Source organism: Oncorhynchus keta, chromosome 18 (assembly GCF_023373465.1).
Source record: "Oncorhynchus keta strain PuntledgeMale-10-30-2019 chromosome 18, Oket_V2, whole genome shotgun sequence".
Lineage (NCBI taxonomy): Eukaryota > Metazoa > Chordata > Actinopteri > Salmoniformes > Salmonidae > Oncorhynchus > Oncorhynchus keta.
The window spans coordinates 47,263,219-47,278,596 of NC_068438.1; the positions used below are offsets into that span (position 1 = coordinate 47,263,219).

Consider the following 15,378-nt stretch of genomic DNA (forward strand, 5'->3'; position numbering starts at 1 on the left):
GTCAGAGAAGTGTTTAAAACGCAGATTATTCCCAGGGCATGGGTGTAATGCATTTTGACTTGAGTTATTGGTTTTATCCAGCGCGCTGTCTTGTCGTCTGCACCATAGCGAACTCATAAACGCTGTACTGTTGACTACTACGGTGTATTTATTCCACATCTGACAAAGATCTAACCCTTCGAAGAGATTCAAACTCTTTTTTTTAATCAACGGAAGCCTACAGCAACTAGCGTTTTGGAACTCTGTGGAGACGCCATTGGCAATGACATCGCTCCCGTGCGCTCTGTGCATAATATGGATATGTCTGATCTGTCATTCGACGGGAACGGGATTTATTTACCAGTTTCCCGGAGTGACTGGTCAAAGCGTCAACTCGGAGCAGAGCGCGACCACAGGTTCACCAGGCAGCGGATCAAACATTCACTTCAGGTGAGCACATCATGACGCACGGAGAGAATTCATTGTGAGGATGGCCAGAATTTGCCAAAATGAAACATCATTTATTTACAATGTCACCATTGATAGAGAAATGTTTAATGTACGACTAAAACTATTGATTATCAGCTCTGGTATCCGATTTCTGGGGGGAAAGGGGTAAGAGCTGATGCTTGCAGTTATTGTAGGGATGTATAAAACATATACAGGAGACGTTTTTAAGAGTATTTGACAACCTTACATTGTGACCTGTGTTAGATGTTATGATAAGAAGATTCATATGGTCTGTCTGTGACTACAGGAACTGGTGCCAGTACACTGTGTTGAGGACAGTGAAGTGCCAGGTGCACAATGGGACAGAGACCATGGTACAAAGAGTGTTTCAAGGCTGCCGCTGGCCAGGACCCTGCTCTAAACTCATCAGGTAGGACTGGACCAGACGACCCCAGAGTACTTTTTTGATATAACTGCCATCTTATAGTGTATATAGTAGCAATAGTTCACATGAAGATGTTCCTGTGTTGACCCTGTCCCTCCTCCGTCAGCTACAGGACCGTGGTCAGGCCGTCGTACAAGGTGGCCTATCGGCAGGTCACAGCTCGGGAGTGGAGGTGCTGTCCTGGGTTTGTAGGTGATGAATGTGGAGAAGGTGAGCATTCACACTCATAATCATGCCCTCTATCTCTCCTCACCCTAATGTAAACCTGTATAACTCACCCTAATGTATACCTGTATAACTCACCCTAATGTAAACCCGTATAACTCACCCTAATGTAAACCTGTATAACTCACCCTAATGTAAACCCGTATAACTCACCCTAATGTAAACCCGTATAACTCACCCTAATGTAAACCCGTATAACTCACCCTAATGTAAACCCGTATAACTCACCCTAATGTAAACCCGTATAACCAGTGATGTAGTGGTAAAGAAAATAGGTGGGTAAACTCTGATCACCGGTCACAGTGAAAAAAGTAACGCTTCCTAAACAATCACCCACAAAATACACAGTGAAACCCAGGCTACCTAAATATGGTTCCCAATCAGAGACAACGAGAATCACCTGACTCTGATTGAGAACCGCCTCAGGCAGCCAAGCCTAAACTAGACACACCCCTAATCAACCACAATCCCAATGCCTACAAAAAAAACAATACGACAACACAATAAACCCATGTCACACCCTGGCCTGAACAAATCATTAAAGAAAACACAAAATACTAAGACCAAGGCGTGACACTTACATTGTGACCTGTGTTAGATGTTATGATAACAAGACCCATATGGTCTGTCTGTGATTACAGGATCTGGTCAGCAGGAGCAAGAGATGTTTCTCTTACTCCCCTTCCACATATTTCCCCATTATAGTGAAAGGGTTGACAAATAGGCTCTATGAACCATATAAAAACAAGGTAGAGAGTCTTGTAAAGCGTGAGGCGATAGGGAGGCAGGGCACCACAAACCTCAGGTTCCCAGGCTAGTAAAGAGATAGGTTGGACTTAGAGGAACTGCTCGAGACTTCCTGCCCAGTAAAGAGAGGTTGGACTGGGGGGAACCACTAGAGACTTCCTGCCCAGTAAAGAGAGGTTGGACTGGGGGGAACCACTAGAGACTTCCTGCCCAGTAAAGAGAGGTTGAACTGGGGGGAACCACTAGAAGTGGTCAGACTTGCTGAAAACAGAGTGGGAGGATGTGGAGTGTAGGCCCCAGCTCTCTGGTCTGCAGGGTTTAGTCTACTAAATATACCTTCACACTTTGGCAAGCACCACACTCACTTACTGCACACACAGTGCCTTCAGAAAGTACTCATACCCCTTGACTTATTCCACATTTTGTTGTGTTACAGCCTGAATTCTAAATTGATTTTTTTTTAAACATTCACTCATCGACACACAATACCCCGTAATGACATCACAATACCCCGTAATGACATCACAATACCCCGTAATGACATCACAATACCCCGTAATGACATCACAATACCCCATAATGACATCACAATACCCCATAATGACATCACAATACCCCATAATGACAAAGTAAAAACATATTTTTAGACATTTTAGTTAATTTATTGAAAATGTAATACAGACATGTCTAATTTACATAAGTATTCACACCCCTGAGTCAATACACATTAGAATCACCTTTGGCAGCGATTATAGCTTAGTCTTTCTGGGTAAGTCTCTAAGAGCTTTGCACACCTGAATTGTACAATATTTGCACATTATTCTTTAAATAATTATTCAAGCTCTGTTAAGTTTATAGTTAATCATTGCTGGACAGCCATTTTCAAGTCTTGCCATAGATTTTCAAGCCGATTTTAAGTCAAAAGTGTTACTAGGCCAGTCAAGACCATTCAATGCTCCCGAGCGGCACAGCGGTCTAAGGCACTGCATCTCAGTGCTAGAGGCGTCACAACAGACACCCTGATTCAATTCCAAGCTGTATCACAACCAGCTGGTGATTGGGAGTCTCACAGGGTGGCACACATGTGGCCCAGCGTCGTCCAGGTTTGGCCGGTGTAGGCATTCATTTTAAATAATAATTTGTTCTTAACTTACTTGACTAGTTAAATAAAGGTTGAATAATACCGTTTAAGAAAAATGTGATCTTGGTATGTAACTCCAGTGTATATTCGGACTTGTGTTTTAGGTTATTGTCCTGTTGAAGGTGAATTTGTCTCCCAGAGTCTGTTGGAAAGCATACTGAACCAGGTTTTCCTCTAGAATTTTGACTGTGCTGAGCTGTATCCTGTTTCTTTCTTATCCTAAAAAGCTCCCTAGTCCTTGTCGATGAGAAGCATACCCATAACATGATGCAGCCACCACCATGCTTGAAAATATGAAGAATGGTACTCATTGATGTGTTGTGTTGGATTTGCCCCAAACATAACACTTTATATTCAGGACAAAAGCTAATTTCTTTACCACATTTTTTTGCAGTTTTACTTTAGTGCCGTATTGCAAACAGGATGCATGTTTTCACTTGTCATTTAGGTTAGTATTGTGGAGTCTCTATAATGTTGTTGATGTTTTGGTTGTCTCTGTAGTCCTTTTGGTTGTCTCTGTAGTGCTTTTGGTTGTCTAGTCCTTTTGGTTGTCTCTGTAGTCCTTTTGGTTGTCTCTGTAGTCATTTTGGTTGTCTCTGTAGTCCTTTTGGTTGTCTCTGTAGTCCTTTTGGTTGTCTCTGTAGTCCTTTTGGTTGTCTCTGTAGTCCTTTTGGTTGTCTAGTCCTTTTGGTTGTCTCTTGGTTGTCTCTGTAGTCCTTTTGGTTGTCTCTGTAGTGCTTTTGGTTGTCTAGTCCTTTTGGTTGTCTCTGTAGTCCTTTTGGTTGTCTAGTCCTTTTGGTTGTCTAGTCCTTTTGGTTGTCTCTGTAGTGCTTTTGGTTGTCTAGTCCACTCTGGATAAGAGCGTCTGTTAAATGACTAACATGTAAATGTAATGATGGTTTGTTGTGTTTCGGGGGGTGAGAAAGTCTCATTCTCGTCCGGCCACCAGATAAGAGGATGACATCACCATGCTGTTACCCAACAAACAGAAGTGATCCGAAATGTTTTTGGTTCGATGTGATTCTCTCTGGATTCATTTTACAGGCCAGCCACCTGCCTTAGTTGGGTAGGAGGATTGAGTAGTCCCAACACATTGATTTAAAGCCGTAATTAGCAGTTGAAACAATAACAATTTCGGTAAACAGCTGAGTGATTGTGTTGGAGAAATGTAACCACTCTCAAGTTCATAGTCAGAGCTATGGATGGAAGGCCGTACCACCCATGATATCAACACTATAGTTTTAAACATGTTTTGAGGCTATAGTGTTTGTTTACATTTACTTTGTTTACAAACATTGAGGTAAAAAAAAAGCTTTCCACTGGGCACCAACTTTAATGGATGGAGCAACTGAGCACTTCCCCTGTAGGATCAGTCTTGCATATACCTTAATGGCTACGTAAAGGTTTTGGGAAGGTAAGGTAATCCTAGATCAGTGCCATCGAATCAAATCAAATCAAATTTGAGACACATTCTGTTGAGCCCCACTAATAAACTCTGAAGGCCAATACATTGTTTGCTCAGCCCTGTCTGTGTTGTCCTCTGGCGGCTGACAGCCCTGTCTGTGTTGTCCTCTGGCGGCTGTCAGCCCTGTCTGTGTTGTCCTCTGGCGGCTGTCAGCCCTGTCTGTGTTGTCCTCTGGCGGCTGTCAGCCCTGTCTGTGTTGTCCTCTGGCGGCTGTCAGCCCTGTCTGTGTTGTCCTCTGGCGGCTGTCAGCCCTGTCTGTGTTGTCCTCTGGCGGCTGTCAGCCCTGTCTGTGTTGTCCTCTGGCGGCTGTCAGCCCTGTCTGTGTTGTCCTCTGGCGGCTGTCAGCCCTGTCTGTGTTGTCCTCTGGCTGCTGTCAGCCCTGTCTGTGTTGTCCTCTGGCGGCTGTCAGCCCTGTCTGTGTTGTCCTCTGGCGGCTGTCAGCCCTGTCTGTGTTGTCCTCTGGCGGCTGTCAGCCCTGTCTGTGTTGTCCTCTGGCGGCTGTCAGCCCTGTCTGTGTTGTCCTCTGGCGGCTGTCAGCCCTGTCTGTGTTGTCCTCTGGCGGCTGTCAGCCCTGTCTGTGTTGTCCTCTGGTGGCTGTCAGCCCTGTCTGTGTTGTCCTCTGGCGGCTGTCAGCCCTGTCTGTGTTGTCCTCTGGCGGCTGTCAGCCCTGTCTGTGTTGTCCTCTGGCGGCTGTCAGCCCTGTCTGTGTTGTCCTCTGGCGGCTGTCAGCCCTGTCTGTGTTGTCCTCTGGCGGCTGTCAGCCCTGTCTGTGTTGTCCTCTGGCGGCTGTCAGCCCTGTCTGTGTTGTCCTCTGGCGGCTGTCAGCCCTGTCTGTGTTGTCCTCTGGCGGCTGGGTCTTCTTCTATCCTCCTCTCTCCTGCTCTCTCTTCTTCTATCCTCCTCTCTCCTGCTCTCTCTTCTTCTATCCTCCTCTCTCCTGCTCTCTCTTCTTCTATCCTCCTCTCTCCTGCTCTCTCTTCTTCTATCCTCCTCTCTCCTGCTCTCTCTTCTTCTTTCCTCCTCTCTCCTGCTCTCTCTTCTTCTATCATCCTCTCTCCTGCTCTCTCTTCTTCTATCCTCCTCTCTCCTGCTCTCTCTTCTTCTATCCTCCTCTCTCCTGCTCTCTCTTCTTCTATCCTCCTCTCTCCTGCTCTCTCTTCTTCTATCCTCCTCTCTCCTGCTCTCTCGTCTTCTATCCTCCTCTCTCCTGCTCTCTCTTCTTCTATCCTCCTCTCTCCTGCTCTCTCTTCTTCTATCCTCCTCTCTCCTGCTCTCTCTTCTTCTATCCTCCTCTCTCCTGCTCTCTCTTCTTCTATCCTCCTCTCTCCTGCTCTCTCTTCTTCTATCCTCCTCTCTCCTGCTCTCTCTTCTTCTATCCTCCTCTCTCCTGCTCTCTCTTCTTCTATCCTCCTCTCTCCTGCTCTCTCTTCTTCTATCCCCCTCTCTCCTCCTCTCTCCTCCTCTCTCTCCTCCTCTCTCCTGCTCTCTCTTCTTCTGTCCTCCTCTCTAATCCTCTCTCTCCTCCTATATCTTCCTCTCTCTCCTCCTCTCTCCTCTCTCCTCCTCTCTCCTCCTCCTCTTTCTCTTCTGTCCTTCCTCTTTTCTTCTTCTTTTAGTCTTATTCCCTTTACTCTCATCTTCCTCTCTATAAAATAAACTAATCTTCCTCTCTATAAAATAAACTAATCTTCCTCTCTATAAAATAAATTAATCTTCCTCTCTATAAAATAAATTAATCTTCCTCTCTATAAAATAAACTCATCTTCCTCTCTATAAAATAAACTAATCTTCCTCTCTATAAAATAAACTCATCTTCCTCTCTATAAAATAAACTAATCTTCCTCTCTATAAAATAAACTAATCTTCCTCTCTATAAAATAAACTAATCTTCCTCTCTATAAAATAAATTAATCTTCCTCTCTATAAAATAAATTAATCTTCCTCTCTATAAAATAAACTAATCTTCCTCTCTATAAAATAAACTAATCTTCCTCTCTATAAAATAAATTAATCTTCCTCTCTATAAAATAAACTAATCTTCCTCTCTATAAAATAAATTAATCTTCCTCTCTATAAAATAAACTAATCTTCCTCTCTATAAAATAAATTAATCTTCCTCTCTATAAAATAAATTAATCTTCCTCTCTATAAAATAAACTAATCTTCCTCTCTATAAAATAAACCACCATATATCCTATTGTTCGCAATCAATGTTTCTACAATGGATTTTTGCTGAGCCAGGAAAAATGTGTGTATGTGTGTGTGTTTCCTGCTTGTGTGTACATGGGTCAGTGTGTGTAGTGCAGACTCATGACGGCATGGAAAACATTTGGGAGAAATGTGGAAGTAATTTAGCTGCCGTTGGCCCCTGTCTCTTCTCCACTCTGTCGTAGCGGCACCTTGATGCCTATCTCCACACATTAACAAGGTAATGGGGCTGTGTGAGGAGGAAGTTATGTAGCAACAATGCCAGGACCTAACCCGGAGTCGCCTTACTGGCAACTAAATAAAACTCCCACATACTCTACCAAAACTTCACCAACGTTTACTGAATAGACAACCTCTAAACTCCCACATACTCTACCAAAACTTCACCAACGTTTACTGAATAGACAACCTTTAAACTCCCACATACTCTACCAAAACTTCACCAATGTTTACTGTATAGACAACCTCTAAACTCCCACATACTCTACCAAAACTTCAGCAACACTTACTGAATAGACAACCTCTAAACTATTTTACCAAAACTCCAGCAACACTTACTTTGGAGATAATCTTTCTATTCCCAAATCCTGTCAAGAGAAGTGAATATATTCCCATGTACTCTGTAACCTGCAGGTTACCCTGAATAATTTCCATAGCTTATAACACCCAGGATGAGCTTCATGCAAATGAGGGAGGACATAAAGGATATGAAGATCCATTAAGGAGGAATTATTCAGCTGTCAATAATATAATAATAATAATATAATAATAATATAATCATTTATTCCTGTAACGCTATGGGGGAGGGGCTTTGCTCAGCACATTTACGAGTTTTGTAGGATTTAATATTGGCTTCATAGTTCCATTAGTCATTCAACACCTCTCCTCTCTAGCTCTCATTGTCTCTCCTCCTCCCTCAGCTCTCCCTTCCTCTCCTCCTCCCTCAGCTCTCATTGTCTCTCCTCCTCCCTCAGCTCTCCCTTCCTCTCCTCCTCCCTCAGCTCTCCTTTCCTCTCCTCCTCCCTCAGCTCTCCCTTCCTCTCCTCCTCCCTCAGCTCTCCCTTCCTCTCCTCCTCCCTCAGCTCTCCCTTCCTCTCCTCCTCCCTCAGCTCTCCCTTCCTCTCCTCCTCCCTCAGCTCTCATTTCCTCTCCTCCTCCCTCAGCTCTCATTTCCTCTCCTCCTCCCTCAGCTCTCATTTCCTCTCCTCCTCCCTCAGCTCTCATTTCCTCTCCTCCTCCCTCTGCTCTCATTTCCTCTCCTCCTCCCTCAGCTCTCCCTTCCTCTCCTCCATCCTTCACTATCCCTTCCTCTTCTCCCTCAGCTCTCCCTTCCTCTCGTCCCTCAGCTCTCCCTATTCTCTCCTTCCCTGGGTTCTCCTTTTCATATCTCTCTCCCTGTCCATCTCTCTCTCTCTCTCTCTCTCTCTCTCTCCCTCTCCCTCTCCCTCTCCCTCTCCCTCTCCCTCCTCTCTCTCTCTCTCTCTCTCTCTCTCTCTCTCTCTCTCTCTCTCTCTCTCTCTCTCTCCTCTGTTCAGTCTTTCCTCTCTTCTCAGTTAAAGTGATAAAACAGCACCATATCCCCCATGTGAGAGGGCATGATAAGTAATGTCTCTGTTTCTGGCTGTTCTGAGAGCAGACAAAAGCTAGACAGTTACCATTGACCCCACAGTGTTTGGGGAGAGCTATACCTGGTCCTGGACCTGTCAGTCTGTCTGTGTTCTAAGGGCATATATCTGAGCAGTCCGTAGTTGTAGTGTCCTGGGCCAGAGTATGTGTGGATCAACAGTCTGTAGTTGTAGTGTCCTGGGCCAGATGATGTGGGGATCAACAGTCTGTAGTTGTAGTGTCCTGGGACAGATGATGTGGGGATCAACCATCTGTAGTTGTAGTGTCCTGGGACAGATGATGTGGGGATCAACAGTCAGTAGTTGTAGTGTCCTGGGACAGATGATGTGTGGATCAACAGTCAGTAGTTGTAGTGTCCTGGGACAGATGATGTGGGGATCAACAGTCTGTAGTTGTAGTGTCCTGGGACAGATGATGTGTGGATCAACAGTCAGTAGTTGTAGTGTCCTGGGCCAGATGATGTGGGGATCAACAGTCTGTAGTTGTAGTGTCCTGGGACAGATGATGTGGGGATCAACAGTCTGTAGTTGTAGTGTCCTGGGCCAGATGATGTGGGGATCAACAGTCTGTAGTTGTAGTGTCCTGGGCCAGATGATGTGTGGATCAACAGTCTGTAGTTGTAGTGTCCTGGGCCAGATGATGTGGGGATCAACAGTCTGTAGTTGTAGTGTCCTGGGCCAGATGATGTGGGGATCAACAGTCTGTAGTTGTAGTGTCCTGGGCCAGATGATGTGGGGATCAACCGTCTGTAGTTGTAGTGTCCTGGGCCAGATGATGTGTGGATCAACAGTCTGTAGTTGTAGTGTCCTGGGACAGATGATGTGTGGATCAACAGTCTGTAGTTGTAGTGTCCTGGGACAGATGATGTGGGGATCAACCGTCTGTAGTTGTAGTGTCCTGGGCCAGATGATGTGTGGATCAACAGTCAGTAGTTGTAGTGTCCTGGGACAGATGATGTGGGGATCAACAGTCTGTAGTTGTAGTGTCCTGGGCCAGATGATGTGTGGATCGTGTGTGTGTGTGTGTGTGTGTGTGTGTGTGTGTGTGTGTGTGTGTGTGTGTGTGTGTGTGTGTGTGTGTGTGTGTGTGTGTGTGTGTGTGTGTGTGTGTGTGTGTGTGTGTGTGTGTGTGTGTGCTATTTTGTGATTTTTTTTTCTCCAAATTGTTTTAACTTATTTTGTACATAATGTTGATGCTACCGAAAAGAGCGTCTTGAAAATTAAAGAGAGCCGCACACTCTAGGATCTCAGATGCAAACATTTAATTACCAATGTTTCAACAGCCAAGCTGTCTTCATCAGGATATAATCACAAACACTGCGGGATGACTCGTTTATATAGTGTCAAAAGACACAGGTGTCTGTAATCATGGCCAAGAGTGTCCTAATATCATTGGTTAATTATCAGATATTAAAATGGCATACAAAGAACAGCATACAAACAACAAATGGATAGCATACGAAAAGAGCGTCTGGACATCAGAACAGCGATTACTCACCTCGAACTGGATGAAGATTTTCTCTTTAATGAGTCGGACGTGAAGGATATGGTGTTGCTCTCGGACAAGGCCCAAATCTCTGTCATTCACATGAAGAGAAGAAGGAAATACAGGGGGAAGAGATCAGGGTGACTCGTGGGTAATCCCCCTTTACCATCCGTTCTATTGGCCAACGTGCAATCACTGGAGAATTAACTAGTTCAGCTCCGTTCCAGACTCTCCTACCAATGGGACATTAAAAACTGTAATATCTGATGTTTCACCGATTCGTGGCTGAATGGATCATATACAGTTGGCTGGGTTTTCCGTGCATCGGCAGGACAGAACAGCTACGTCTGGTAAGACGAGGGTTGGGTGGCTGTGTCTATTTGTCAATAACAGCTGGTACGCGATGTCTAATATTATGGTAGTTTCCAGGTATTGCTCGCCTGAGATCGAGTACCTCATGATAAGCTGTAGACCACACTATCTACCAAGAGAGTTTTCTCATCTATATTATTCATAGCCATCTATTTAGCGCCACAAACCGATACTGGCAGTAAGACCGCACTTAAAGAGCTACATACGGCCATAAGCAAACAAGAAAATGCTCATCCAGAAGCGGCGCTCCTAGTGGTCGGGGACTTTAATGCAGGCAAACTTAAATCAGTTTTACCTCATTTCTACCGGTATGTCACATGTGGAACCAGAGGAGGAAAAATAAACTCTAGAGCATTTTTACTCCACACACAGAGATGCTCTCCCTCGCCTCCCTTTGCCATTCATTTGGCAAATCTGACCATAATTCTATCCTCCTGATTCCTGCTTATAAGCAAAAACTTAAGCAGGAATTACAAGTGACTCGCTCAATACGGAAGTAGTCAGATGATGTGGATGCTACGCTACAGGACTGTTAAGCTAGCACAGACTGGAATATGTTCCGGGATTCATCCACTGGCATTGAGTACACCACCTCAGTCACCGGCTTCATCAATAAGTGCATCGACGACATCGTCCCCACAGTGACCGTACGTACATATCCCAACCAGAAGCCATGGATTACAGGCAACATCCGCATCGAGCTAAAGGCTAGAGCAGTCGCTTTCAAGGAGCGTGACACGAATCTGGATGCTTGTAGAAATCCTGTTATGCCCTCAGATGAACCATCAAGCAGGCAAAGCATCAAGACAGGACTAAGATTGAATCCTACTACACCAGTTCTGATACTCGTTGGATGTGGCAGGGCTTGCAAACTATTACGGACTACAAAGGGATACCCAGCCGTGTGCTGCCCAGTGACGCGAGCCTTACAACTCCATTCAAATTACAATCCAAAATAGATACTTCTGTTCTAGATTGATAAATAGTCCTATATATAGATGTCCTAGCCTACCTCTTTCAGGTAATACATTCAATTTAGTATTATCCTTATATTTAGCTAATTAATGATGGGTTATGCATAATAAACTTCTAACTTATAGCCTCTGTCTTTTGCACAATAAGCAAGAACCTGTGGCTCCGATGGCCTCTCTCCTTAAAAAACACTCCTTAGCTCTTGTAGTCCCATGCAAGAACAGCTTGCTGGATATAATTTTGTTTAGCGTTTCTAATACAAATAGACTTTGAAAAGGGAGGCAAGCTCTTTTGTTCTTGTATGTTAAATACGTCAGACAATAGAACGGACGGTTTGAAAGGAGAGCGAATGCCGATGGCGGTAGACTATAACAGTTATTTATTCAGACCCACAATAATTCATAATTTGTGAAGAGAAGTGAAAGCATTTTGCATCTAATTCTAGTCCTATGTTATTCAAGGATGTCATTGGAATGATGAAGATAAGGACAACGAAAAGTATTTCATTTAACGTTTGAAGGCGAGGAGGGAATGAAACAACAATAGTGAGAGAGGGAGAAGGTATCGGCGAGGGAGAGCGGGAGCATGCGTGACAGGTTGCGTTGTCAACTGACGTGAATTCAACGTAAAATCAAGAAAACATTTTACCATGTCATTGGATTAAGGTTAAAAGTTGGGTGAAAAGATACTAAATTCCCTTATGTTGATTGATGACTGTATGCAAATCTAATCCGTTTTACACATTGAATTGACGTGTTGTTGACGTGTTGTGTTGACGTGTTGTGTTGATGTGTTGTTGACGTGTTGTTGACGTGTTGTGTTGATGTGTTGTTGACGTGTTGTGTTGATGTGTTGTTGACGTGTTGTGTTGACGTGTTGTGTTGACGTGTTGTGTTGACGTGTTGTGTTGACGTGTTGTTGACGTGTTGTGTTGATGTGTTGTTGACGTGTTGTTGACGTGTTGTGTTGACGTGTTGTGTTGACGTGTTGTTGACGTGTTGTGTTGATGTGTTGTTGACGTGTTGTGTTGACGTGTTGTGTTGATGTGTTGTTGACGTGTTGTGTTGACGTGTTGTGTTGACGTGTTGTGTTGACGTGTTGTTGACGTGTTGTGTTGACGTGTTGTGTTGACGTGTTGTGTTGACGTGTTGTTGACGTGTTGTGTTGATGTGTTGTTGACGTGTTGTGTTGACGTGTTGTGTTGACGTGTTGTGTTGACGTGTTGTGTTGACGTGTTGTTGACGTGTTGTGTTGACGTGTTGTTGACGTGTTGTGTTGATGTGTTGTTGACGTGTTGTGTTGATGTGTTGTTGACGTGTTGTTGACGTGTTGTTGACGTGTTGTTGTGTTGTTGACATGTTGTGTTGACGTGTTGTGTTGACGTGTTGTGTTGACGTGTTGTGTTGACGTGTTGTTGACGTGTTGTGTTGACGTGTTGGACGTGTGTTTGTGTTGACATGTTGTTGACGTGTTGTTGACGTGTTGTGTTGACGTGTTGTGTTGACGTGTTGTGTTGACGTGTTGTGTTGACGTGTTGTGTTGACGTGTTGTTGACGTGTTGTGTTGACGTGTTGTTGACGTGTTGTGTTGACGTGTTGTTGACGTGTTGTGTTGACGTGTTGTTGACGTGTTGTTGACGTGTTGTGTTGACGTGTTGTGTTGACGTGTTGTGTTGACGTGTTGTGTTGACGTGTTGTTGACGTGTTGTGTTGACGTGTTGTTGACGTGTGTGTTGTTGACGTGTTGTTGACGTGTTGTTGACGTGTTGTGTTGACGTGTTGTGTTGACGTGTTGTGTTGACGTGTTGTTGACGTGTTGTGTTGACGTGTTGTTGATGTGTTGTTGACGTGTTGTTGACGTGTTGTTGACGTGTTGTTGACGTGTTGTGTTGACGTGTTGTTGATGTGTTGTGTTGATGTGTTGTTGACGTGTTGTTGACGTGTTGTTGACGTGTTGTGTTGATGTGTTTTGTTGACGTGTTGTTGACGTGTTGTGTTGACGTGTTGTTGACGTGTTGTGTTGATGTGTTGTTGATGTGTTGTTGACGTGTTGTTGACGTGTTGTTGACGTGTTGTGTTGACGTGTTGTGTTGACGTGTTGTTGACGTGTTGTGTTGATGTGTTGTGTTGATGTGTTGTTGACGTGTTGTTGACGTGTTGTGTTGACGTGTTGTTGACGTGTTGTGTTGACGTGTTGTTGACGTGTTGTGTTGACGTGTTGTTGACGTGTTGTTGACGTGTTGTGTTGACGTGTTGTTGACGTGTTGTGTTGACGTGTTGTTGACGTGTTGTGTTGACGTGTTGTTGACGTGTTGTGTTGACGTGTTGTTGACGTGTTGTGTTGACGTGTTGTTGACGTGTTGTGTTGACGTGTTGTTGACGTGTTGTGTTGACGTGTTGTGTTGACGTGTTGTTGACGTGTTGTTGACGTGTTGTGTTGACGTGTTGTGTTGATGTGTTGTGTTGATGTGTTGTTGACGTGTTGTTGACGTGTTGTGTTGTTGACGTGTTGTTGACGTGTTGTTGACGTGTTGTGTTGACGTGTTGTTGACGTGTTGTGTTGACGTGTTGTTGACGTGTTGTTGACGTGTTGTGTTGACGTGTTGTTGACGTGTTGTTGACGTGTTGTGTTGACGTGTTGTTGACGTGTTGTGTTGACGTGTTGTTGACGTGTTGTGTTGACGTGTTGTTGACGTGTTGTTGACGTGTTGTGTTGACGTGTTGTGTTGACGTGTTGTGTTGGCGTGTTGTGTTGGCGTGTTGTTGACGTGTTGTTGACGTGTTGTTGACGTGTTGTGTTGACGTGTTGTGTTGACGTGTTGTTGACGTGTTGACGTGTTGTTGACGTGTTGTGTGTTGTTGACGTGTTGTGATGACGTGTTGTTGACGTGTTGTGTTGACGTGTTGTGTTGACGTGTTGTTGATGTGTTGTGTTGACGTGTTGTTGACGTGTTGTGATGACGTGTTGTTGACGTGTTGTGTTGACGTGTTGTTGACGTGTTGTTGACGTGTTGTTGACGTGTTGTTGACGTGTTGTTGACGTGTTGTGTTGACGTGTTGTGTTGACGTGTTGTTGACGTGTTGTTGACGTGTTGTGTTGACGTGTTGTGTTGACGTGTTGTGTTGGACGTGTTGTGTTGACGTGTTGTTGACGTGTTGTGATGACGTGTTGTTGACATGTTGTGTTGACGTGTTGTGTTGACGTGTTGTTGACGTGTTGTGTTGACGTGTTGTGTTGACGTGTTGTTGACGTGTTGTGTTGACGTGTTGTTGACGTGTTGTGTTGACGTGTTGTGTTGACGTGTTGTTGACGTGTTGTGATGACGTGTTGTTGACGTGTTGTTGACGTGTTGTGTTGACGTGTTGTGTTGACGTGTTGTGTTGACGTGTTGTTGACGTGTTGTGATGACGTGTTGTTGACGTGTTGTGTTGACGTGTTGTGTTGACGTGTTGTTGGACGTGTTGTGTTGACGTGTTGTGTTGACGTGTTGTTGACGTGTTGTTGACGTGTTGTTGACGTGTTGTTGACGTGTTGTTGACGTGTTGTGATGACGTGTTGTGTTGACGTGTTGTGTTGACGTTGTGTTGACGTGTTGTTGACGTGTTGTTGACGTGTTGTGTTGACGTGTTGTTGACGTGTTGTGTTGACGTGTTGTGTTGACGTGTTGTTGACGTGTTGTGTTGACGTGTTGTTGACGTGTTGTTGACGTGTTGTTGACGTGTTGTGTTGACGTGTTGTTGACGTGTTGTTGACGTGTTGTTGACGTGTTGTTGACGTGTTGTGTTGACGTGTTGTGTTGACGTGTTGTTGACGTGTTGTGTTGACGTGTTGTTGACGTGTTGTGTTGACGTGTTGTTGACGTGTTGTGTTGACGTGTTGTTGACGTGTTGTTGACGTGTTGTGTTGACGTGTTGTTGACGTGTTGTGTTGACGTGGAAACAACGTTGATTAAACCAAGATTTAAGATTTCATCAATTCATTTCCAGTTCCCCCCATTACATTTCCTTGAATGCGAGATTTATTTCACAGAACGGAGGCACTTGAAAAATATGAAGTATAAGCGGAAGTATTTTTACGAATCTATACAGATTTTTGGTCATGAGCTTTAGATTTCTTTAATTTAACGTTTATTTATATTCAACTAGGCAAGTCAGTGATGAACAAATTCTTATTTACATTGGTGTTCTATGAACAGTGGGTGAACTGCTTTGTTCAGGGGCAGAACGACAGATTTTTACCTTGGCAGCTCGGAGATTCGCTCTA

At 44.4% G+C, this 15,378-nt stretch overlaps 1 protein-coding gene across 3 annotated transcripts in view; it reads left to right on the forward strand.

Annotated features, from left to right (window-relative positions):
* Positions 1–15,378, forward strand: part of LOC118374804 (collagen alpha-1(XXVI) chain-like) — a 107,705-nt gene continuing 92,327 nt past the window's right edge. The window contains exons 1-3 of one of the 3 annotated variants that reach the window (XR_008068767.1): positions 1–429; positions 737–859; positions 981–1,084. Coding sequence is in view for 2 of the 3 variants with exons in the window: in XM_052468612.1 (XP_052324572.1) it covers positions 263–429; positions 737–859; positions 981–1,084 (394 nt within the window). In the remaining variant the exon portion in view is untranslated. The remainder of the gene's footprint in view (positions 430–736; positions 860–980; positions 1,085–15,378) is intronic. The other 2 variants (XM_052468613.1, XM_052468612.1) reach the window with 2 other exon arrangements.